This window comes from Ipomoea nil, unplaced genomic scaffold, assembly GCF_001879475.1.
Source record: "Ipomoea nil cultivar Tokyo-kokei standard unplaced genomic scaffold, Asagao_1.1 scaffold0900, whole genome shotgun sequence".
Classification (NCBI taxonomy): domain Eukaryota; kingdom Viridiplantae; phylum Streptophyta; class Magnoliopsida; order Solanales; family Convolvulaceae; genus Ipomoea; species Ipomoea nil.
This window is the reverse complement of record NW_017617328.1, coordinates 1,997,543-2,008,039: the sequence shown is the minus strand read 5'-3', so window position 1 is coordinate 2,008,039 and position 10,497 is coordinate 1,997,543. Positions and strand designations below refer to the sequence as shown.

The 10,497-nt window shown below is 32.0% G+C and overlaps 1 protein-coding gene across 1 annotated transcript; it reads left to right on the top strand.

The window, feature by feature from the left end:
* Nucleotides 1-6,625: 6,625 nt before the first annotated feature.
* On the top strand, nt 6,626-9,132 carry LOC109179371 (proteinase inhibitor type-2 CEVI57-like). Its single transcript, XM_019328869.1, has 2 exons — nt 6,626-6,711; nt 8,584-9,132. The coding sequence occupies exons 1-2, from the start codon at nt 6,672-6,674 to the stop codon at nt 8,844-8,846; spliced, it is 303 nt and encodes a 100-aa protein (XP_019184414.1). The 5' UTR covers nt 6,626-6,671; the 3' UTR covers nt 8,847-9,132.
* Nucleotides 9,133-10,497: the final 1,365 nt, after the last annotated feature.

The window sequence follows — 10,497 nt, the reverse complement described above, 5'->3', positions numbered from 1 at the left end:
ATGGCCGTAGAGACCGTATATTACATTAAACGCCGTGAATATGCTATTACCAGGATTTGATAGGACAAAGTATATAGAAATTAATGAAGGTGTCCTAATAAGATGAGGTGGGGGGTTTTTATATGCAACAAACCTCCAACCGCTCCCCCTAATCTGGGGGGAGGTTAGATCACCGCGTTGACAGGGCCCGGGCAAGACCGGGTCGGGTCAACGCCCATTGAGCTCGGGTAGCACTAAGCTCCCTTACCCGAGCTCGAGTAAGGCCGAGTTGCTCGACCCGGTGATTTGGCCGAATGGACCAAATTTGTTAAAAAAACGCATAGTTAAGGGTCTAAATTGTTAATTTTAAAAGTCATAGAGCAAAATTAACGCGCCCCCTATAATCATAGGACTAAAAGTGTAATTTGCTCATTTGTTAAATTAATAATAGCCTGTGCATCGCACATGACACTTACTAGTTAAAGAAAATTAAAAATAAAGAAATTTATTATTGTATTCAAAACCAATCTTTGAATACAATTTCCATTAGATACAACTAGTATTTTCACCCGTGCAATGCACGGAATGGAATTGTTGTAATATATTAAGAATATTTAAATCGATATATAATTATTAAAGAGTTAATTTCACCAGAGGTCGTTTATCTTTCCTGACAATTCCAAATTTAATCCTAGACTATAGTTATTAATTATTACAATTTATTCTATGTTACAACTCTTACGTTAATATTCTTACTATTGTTATTAACACTTAATTACTTTTAGATATTATTATTACCACTTATATTATTATTATTATTATTATATTATTATTATTAGTTTCTTTTCAAGTACTGTTAGTATATAATGGTCGTGAGGCACAATAATAATATAACCATAATTAAATATTCTTATATTGTATTCCGGAGTTAATGCCATTTTTGGTCCTAGACTTATTGAGGCATTGACACTTTTCATCCTCCATAATAAAAATTGCCACTTAGTAGACACTGTTATTGGTCGTTGGACAGTTTTGATCCTCCGTCAATGAAGCCGTTTGTTGACCGTGAATTAGAAGGGCTTTTCTGTCTTATTCTTCTAATATTGTTTAGACCAGCGCTGCTGTGACTCCTGTGAGGCGAGATGGCGAGACTTGGAGGCTAAGTAGTAACCGTCGGTAGTGAGTAGCAGCGAGGTTCTTCTCCGGCGAGTTGTGGGTACGGCGGTGAGCATACGAGGCAGTAACTCCTTCTCGCGACGGACCAGTAAGGCAAATCTGGCGGTGCAGCAACAGATCCGGCGAGGTTGGGGCCTTTACCGGTGGTTTTTGGTTCCGGCGAAGCAGAGAGGGCAGCAGGTCGACGAACCCTCCTATGGTAAATAGCAGTTGTAGTTGTAGATGACGTGATGTAGAATTTGCACCTATAAGTCCTCCCTTCCATATTGACCACAAATATCCTTCCCATCTCTCTCTCTCCCTCTCTAACCACAACTACTTGGTGCACAACCTCAAAAACTCTGTTATTCTACCTGAAATTCATTGAAGTTTCAAGCTGAAAATGTGGAATCCGTCGCTCCCCTAAAATCGCATTGTCTGAGGTGTTGGAATGGCCGGTGTTGACTTCCTGGCTGCTGTAGCTTCATTCCCCAACCCGGATGATAAAATTCGGAGCACCAGCTTTGAGGTTCAAGGAGGTGGTAACACTGGCAATGCTTTGATAAAACCCGGATGATAAAATTCGTCTGGGTCTTAATCCAAGGATCATATCTAAGGTTGCTGATGACTCGCATGACGAAAGAATACTTGATGAGCTTGAAAGGGATGGTGTTGATACATCTTTTATGGTGGTGTCCAAAGGAGGAAACTCACCATTCACATATGTCATTGTTGACAACCAAAAAAAAAAAAAACTCGCACGTGCATTTTCACTCCAGGATATCCACCCATGATATCTGAGGGTTTACATACCCAAATCAAAATTGTCTTCAGCGCTTGGAGTAAATATTGTCTACTTAGATGGAAGGCTGCATGAGACTGCTTTGATTGTAGTGCAGGAGGCAAAGAGTATGGGCATACCTATTATAGTTGATGCAAAAAGGTTAAGGGAGGGGTTGAGTGATATTCCTGACTTTTCTAGTTATGTTGTATGCTCGACAAAATTTCCACAGGCATGGACTAACGCCCTTTCTATTCCAACTGCACTTGTTTCCATCATCTTGAGATTGATGTCAAATGTAAAATTCGTGATTGTTAGTTGGGTGAAGATGGTTTCTTAATGTAAGAAAGGACTGAAGCGGATAACCTTAGTTTGAAGAAATGGATGTAGCAGTGACCAATGGATGGATAAATACAAGGATTAGAACATAAAAAGACAGAAAAACCCTTCTAATTCACGGTCAACAGACGGCGTCATTGACGGAGGATCAAAACTGTCTAACAATCAATAACAGTGGCTACTAAGTGGCAATTTTTATTATGGAGGATCAAAAGTGTTAATGCCCCAATAAGTCTAGGACCAAAAATGGCATTAACTCTCGAAAAAATACGCGATTTCAAAAAAACATTCGTCCAAAACGGACAACGGAGTCAAAAATTATGCCGTGCCGAACTTTTGACAACTTAAAAAATATATATATATAAAATTTAAAGGCCGGTTCAGCCGGCGAGGCGGCCACTGAGGAGGCCGATTCCGGCCTTCCTCGCCGCGGCCAGAGACACGATTTTTGCAACACTGATATATAAAATAGATATAGATTAGAATAGGAATAGTATTACACAATTTTATAATATTACAATAAAATTTTAACCCAGAATTATTGTAGAAATCAATATATTTTATTAGGAAGAGAGATTTTTTAGGAATTGGGCGGGACGTTAAAATTTCAGGATTTTGTTTTTATATATAGTATAGATTGTATTACACTATTTTATAATATTAGAATAGAATTTTAACGCAGAATTATTGTACGAATGGGAAGTAGAAATCAATATACTTTATTAGGAAGAGAGATTTTTTAGGAATTGGGCGGGAAGTTAAAATTTGAGGATTTTGTTTTTATATATAGTATAGATTGTATTACACTATTTTATAATATTAGAATAGAATTATAACTCAGAATTATTGTACGAATGGGAAGTAGAAATCAATATATTTTATTAGGAAGAGAGATTTTTTAGGAATTGGGCGGGAAGTTAAAATTTGAGGATTTTGTTTTTATATATAGTATAGATAGATTGTATTACACTATTTTATAATATTAGAATTTGTACGAATGGGAAAGTAGAAATCAATAAATTTTATTAGGAAGAGGGATTTTTTAGAAATTGGGCGGGAAGTTAAAATTTGAGGATTTTGTTTTTATATATAGTATAGATTGTATTACACTATTTTATAATATTAGAATAGAATTTTAACGCAGAATTATTGTATGAATGGGAAAGTAGAAATCAATATATTTTATAGGAAGAGAGATTTTTTAGGAATTGGGCGGGAAGTTAAAATTTCAGGATTTTGTTTTTATATATAGTATAGATATAGATTGTATTACACTATTTTATAATATTAGAATAGAATTTTTACTCAGAATTATTGTACGAATGGGAAAGTAGAAATCAATATATTTTATTAGGAAGAGAGATATTTTAGGAATTGGACGGGAAGTTAAAATTTGAGGATTTTGTTTTTATATATAGTATAGATTAAATTAAATACATATGAGACGGCATTCAAAAAAATACATATGAGTCGTGATGATAAATAATGGACAAGAACCAGATAGGACACTCGATCGTTACCATGTCATAATTGAATATTTGAATTAAATACACGTGATACATAATGATATATAAAATACTCCGTAGTAGATAAGAACGAATTTGGACACGTACTCGGTATTTTAAATATATATATACTCGGTTTTGGACACGTACACGTGAATAATACTTGCTTTTAAATATATGAATTTATATTACGTTCTTTTTATTTATTATATTAATGGATATTCTTTTTGAATGTTACTGGCTCTATTACAATGTAGTCTCAACCTACTGAAACACAAAGAACCAATAACGCCTCCACTGAGGCTCAAACTTATAATCTTCCAAATGGAAGTCCAACCCGGGTACCATTAGACCACATAGTCTTGGTATTACTGGAGATTCTATTTACACTTTTTTTTTTACTCTATTACATTGTAGTATCTATTCAGACATATTTTTTCAATCTTATGAAGCATAGAGTCAACAACGCCTCCACTGAGACTCGATCTTATAACCTCCCATATGGAAGAGGTCACTACATGTCATCTGAGTACAAGGTGCTTGGCAGATTCTATTTATACCTACTTGCTCCCAAAATATAAAATTATTTATTTCAACTTGGTTGTTTGAAAATTAAAAATATGATGTCAGATTGTTAATTTGTTAAAAAAAAATGATGGTAGATGTTAGAAAATTATATACAATATGATGTTGATATATATTAGATTGTTAAGAAAATGTGTGTTTTGTAGTTAACTAGTTATAGAAAAATACTTCAAAATATGAGAGATCATAAATATGTATTATCTCATAGTTTTTCTATGAATCTATAAAATGTATTACTCCGTACGTTTTAAGTAAAAAGTATTAAACATTTCATGTGGTACTTCTATACACACAAAATTTTAAATTTGTGTATTGCTATAGATTTCAAATATAAATATTATGTAATAACACTAAAGTAAATATTAAATTTGTGTATTGCCATTTGGCACAAAGTGGCTCTCCCAAATGAGAGATCATGGGTTCGAGCCTCTGTGGAGACCATATTGACTCTTTGTATTTCTGTAGGTTAAGAAAGAAGTTATGAACATCATGGGTTCGAGTCGCAGTGAGACTGTATTGACTCTTTGTGTTTCAATAGGTTAAGAAAGAAGTTATGAACAGATACTACATTATAAATTTGTAACAGTCAGTAGTACTCAAAAAATATTAAATAATTGAATTGTAAATAATGTGTGTCAAATTAAAGAGTACTCATCATTAATTGATCCAACACAAAATAGAACAAAGGAGTAATATTTTACTTAAAATTAATTATAAATTTACTAAATATTTTTTAAAAGGAGTTGAATGAATGAATGAATGAATGAATGAATAAATAATAATAATAATAATAATAATAATAATAATAATAATAATAATAATAATAATAATAATAATAATAAGGAGACAAATTAAATAAAATGAGATAGATGGATAGAGTACATGGTATTATATTAAAGAAAATAGACAAAAAGTCAAAATATGTTAACTGTAGACACATAATTTTTGGGTTAAGGTTCACAAAGAAATATGGATTATGGTTCATGGTAAAAATATTGGAATTTAGCGCAAATTATGTTGTGCAACCGAATGCACCATGTGCATGGTGCATTCGATGCAAAACGACGTCGTTTTGGTTAAAAAACGCGCGTCCCACTTAAAAAAAAAAAAATCAGGTTCGATTCCCGGCAATAACATTTTTATATATCCATAAATTCATAACTATATATCCATAAATTCATAACTATATATCCACAAATTCATAATTATATATCCACAGTGAATGAATGAAGTAAAAATCTACAATGAATGAACTAAATATCCACAATGAATGAACTAAATATCCATAAATTCATAACTATATATCCATAAATTCATAACTATATATCCACAGTGAATGAATGAACTAAATATCCACAATGAATGAACTAAATATCCATAAATTCATAACTATATATCCAAAAATTCTTAACTATATATCCAGAAATTCATAACTATATATCCACAATAATGCTATTGCCGAGAATCGAACCCGATTTTTTTTTTTTAAGTGGGACGCGCGTTTTTAGTCAAAACGACGTCGTTTTGCATCATATGCACCATGCGCATGGTGCATTCGGTTGCACAACATAACTATTGGGAATTTAGATCCTTGGCTTCTTAGATTAGAAATTAGGCTCCCAAGTTGGTGGAATTGTGGAGATGAATTTCCTGTGTACATAACTAATGTATCAAACAATAGGCAAATTATTGCGTGAACCATGGTCCACACAGTGCTGTGTGGATCACTAGATCATAACAAAATGTACATTTTTAATATATTAAAATTACATTATTTGTATATTGAATTACATTATACAAAATAATGTACTCACAATGTACATTTTTAATATATTAAAAGTACATTATTTGTGTATTGAATGTACATTATTTAATAGTATGATCCACATAGTTATGTGGGCCACGATCCACATAATAATATACAAAAGTATAATAAATAGAATTATGCTATACACCTCTAATTTTACCAATAATATACAAAAGTATAATAAATAGAATTATGCTATACACCTCTAATTTTACCACACAAATCAGCACTGCCAATCCTTGCTATTAATAAAATTAAAACTAAAATTAAAATAATAATAATTATTATAATATCCAAGATTTTGCCACATCATGTAATTCATTTGTGAGTGGTAAATTAAAATTAATGGTAATTAGCATTTTCCTAATAAATATTCCGATCTAGCACATGACCTAACTTTTGTCTCATCTGTGATTTTTTGTTAGCTGACTGCTATAAATGGGATATAGAATAACACTATCCATTCATCAAGCTAAGCAAATTCCATACATCCAACAAGTGAAGATTTAAGGTACCCTCCATGGCTACTACCAAACTTGGCTTTGTCACTCTCCTGCTAGGTATGTCTTCTTCCATAATATTACCTTAAACCTTAGTTATAATTTTTAAGGATAAACCTACAACAATATATATTATATATGTATATAGGATATGGATCGAATCAGGTAATAAAGCCTAAAACTAGTGCTCAAGTTTAAATGATGCGGGGGCCAATTAGATGATGTGTTGGGGCCAAACACCCCATCAAAGTTTGAGATAATATAATTGTTGTTGATCAGGGACGGAGCCAGGATTAGATGATGCGGGGGCCAATTACAATTTAAGAGTGAATAATTAAATATATTAATATTAAAAAAATTAAATATATTAATATTTATTTAATATTTTAACATACATTATTACATTACAATATCTACTAAAACCGAGTAGCAGACTAATATTTTTTTTTAATACTGTGCATGCACGTGATATATACATAATCACCCTATGCTTGAGCTAATCTTAATTAATTCTTTCTTTCAAATGAATATATCTATCGTATATATATAATTCTTTGTTTATGTAATCATCATGATCTTCTTTGACTTGGAAGACCGAAGCTGCCATGAATGCAGTTATTCAAGGAATATTGCTTGAAGAGAAATGAAATATACAAAATCAGTAATTCATCAAAAGATTCAAAATTTCAAAAATATATAACCAGGTCACTCCTTAAAGAGGATAAAAATTAATATTGTGAAAAGCTTAGAAAATAGAAAATTTAATCTACAAAATTGATTGGGAAGAACTAAATATTTTGAAGAGGGAGAATACCAAAATAAGTAGTATACTATTTAAAAAAAAAAATTGAGGGGAGGGGGCCAGCCCCCTGCACCATGCAGGTGGCCAGGGGCGGAGGTAAAGGTATGCCAAGGGGGGCCTTACCCCCCCCCCCCCTCCCCCACCCTAATTTTTTTTAAATATTAAATTTAATATTAATTTTTTAAAAAAAATATTATATAAAATATTAAAATTTGGTTGTTCCTTCAAAATATTTGGCCCCACTCCCACATAAATTAATTTTACAAGCTAAGTTATAAACTTCTTCATCTTCTCAACATCTTCCGCTGTGTCCAATATCAAATTATGTATTCACTATATTGTTGACTCATATTCAAATTAAACCTCATTTAACCTAGCTACTAGTTTTTCTCTCTAGAACCATACATATATGCGGTATATACGGTATAACAAGATAATTTGTCATCAAAATCTATGCATATTTTCAAGTTAATTTCTGTTTTTTTTTCTAACTACATGTTTGGTTAATTTTTGTTTCATATTGTATTGTTTATTTTAAATAGTGGTTTTGTTTTATTCTAAATAATGGATATGGATGTGCATTTGTTTGGTTAATTATGCAGATTTGTGGTTACCTAATAAATGTTAGTTGTATTTAATTTAACATGCATAATAATGTAAAAATTGTGTAGTATATGTATTTAAGAAAACAATTGCTATTATGTTATGTTATGAAGATGGTAGTTTTCAAGAATAATAAGGGTCTTTTTAAAACATGCGTGAATGTTTTCATTTTTTCAACCGTACAAAGCAATGTGCATTGAAAAGCATATTACAAAATAATTTAATATAAATTCAATTATAAATTATTTATTCAAACTTTACTAAATTTGTAATGTACTGATTATTTTGAAATATGTTAACTGGATATCAATGTATTTGATTTAGTATTTCAACCGTAGTTGCCCCCCGCACTATTCAATCCTGGCTCCGCCCCGTCGTTGATCTTCCTAGATCGACAGAGAGGATTGATTCTCAGTTTCAGTTTTTCTGTAGAACATTCATTCTTGATCGCTTGAGCTTGCCCATATATATATATATATATATATGGCATCGTCTTAGCCCGGGTTTATGATTATATATATATGCAGGCATTATTATTGTGGTGGTTGGAAGCCAGGTGAAGCATGCAGAAGCTTGCACGAAGAACTGTGACGGTAGGGCAGAGTATATGATCTGCCCTTATGCTTCTGAGGGGGAGTCAAAGGTGAAGGAAGTTGGTGGTATTTGCACAAACTGTTGCGTAGCAAAAGAACAACACTGCATACTCATCGATGAAACTGGATTTGCCTATTGCCCAGAGGAAGAAGCATCGTCGTTGCCCCGCAAGATTATTGCATCTATTGTTAATTAGATCCGGCGGCCGGCGCCGGTATATGCTACGGTGGTCGTCGGTCCAAGCATATATATATATATATATGCATCTATCAAGAATAAATTAAAACGTGTTTCAATATAATCCACCACTACAGTTAGTTTGCTGTAATGTGTGATGTGTATCTTTGAATAATATGGAGATTAATTAGTTAGGCCTACTGCTAGCTGGATGGCCTGCCTCTCCTTTCTTAGCTTGTACTTGTGCTGACTGTACGTGTATCATTTTCTAATTTTATCTTTATCCCTGCAATACTATTGTACTCTTGGCCGTTTGGTTGGAAGAAAAGAATTAGGGTAGAAATGAATTCTAATTCGGTGGGAAAAGAATAAGGTAGGAATAAAGTAGGAATTCAAATTACAGTATTTGGTAGGGCTGGGCATTTCTGTCTTCGGTTCGGTTTCTTTCGGTTTCGGTTTTTCGGTTCTAGAAAAGTTGAACCATTCGGTTTAACATTATAGTTCGGCTTCGGTTCGGTTCGATTTCAATCGGTTTGGTTTCGGTTCGGGCTTCGGTTCGGTTTAAGACTTTACGAGAACTACGATCATCAAATTTAAACATTTCATAATTTTCCAAACATACTACCAATCAATACCTATTCACATAATCCACATCTAAAATATAAACGTTATGTAACAAAATAATAATTCAAAGTTTAAACATACTACTAAATAGTAAATACTAACATCACATACTAATAGCAATCTAATTACCAAAACATCACATACTTAGAAATTAGAATCCAAATTTCAAAGTTCAAAGTTCAAACATTACAAACATGAATCACGTAGTTCAAACTTTAAATCCAATGTTTAAAGAGTACAAACATGAAACATCAAATAAAAATATTCAGTTGGAATATTTTTTATTGATAAGAAGAATAATCATCTATCTGTATAGTTGATATTAAAAGAATAAGTGTCAATTACTATATAGTTAATTTTGGACACAATCTGTCATTGCTAGTGCACTCGAAATATATTCCAGTACTAGAAAATAATTATAATGCACTGGAAATCAAAATTAGAATGACTGTAAAACACATTAAATTTATAGAAAAACATGAAACTAAGGAAAATACTGAATATTGTAAATATAACTTAAGTTAGATATAATTATGAGGTAAAGAACAATTGCGACAAACAACAAAAGTGCAATGTAGAAAACAAGCTATAAAGAAATCAAATAAAAAATTTAAGGTTCAGTACCAGTAAAAATGAGAACTGAACGGCGGAGCAAGCATCAAGGAACTTGGGTTTACTTCTTTATTATTATTATTATTATTATTATTATTATTATTATTATTATTATTATTATTTATTAAAAAAATTATATAGCATTCGGTTCGTTTCGATTTTTGTCAAACCGTTCGATTTCGGTTCGGTTCGGTACTAAACCATTCGGATTACAAAATCCTGAACTATTCGGTTTTTATTACTAGTTCGGTTCGGTTCGGATAAACCGAACCGAAGTGCCCACCCCTAGTATTTGGTATGCAAAATAAGATTACACTGAATTGAAAGGGAATAAGTGATACAATGACTGAAATACCTAATAATAATAATAATAATAATAATAATAATAATAATAATAATAATAATAACAATAACAATAATGGTAGGGAATATCC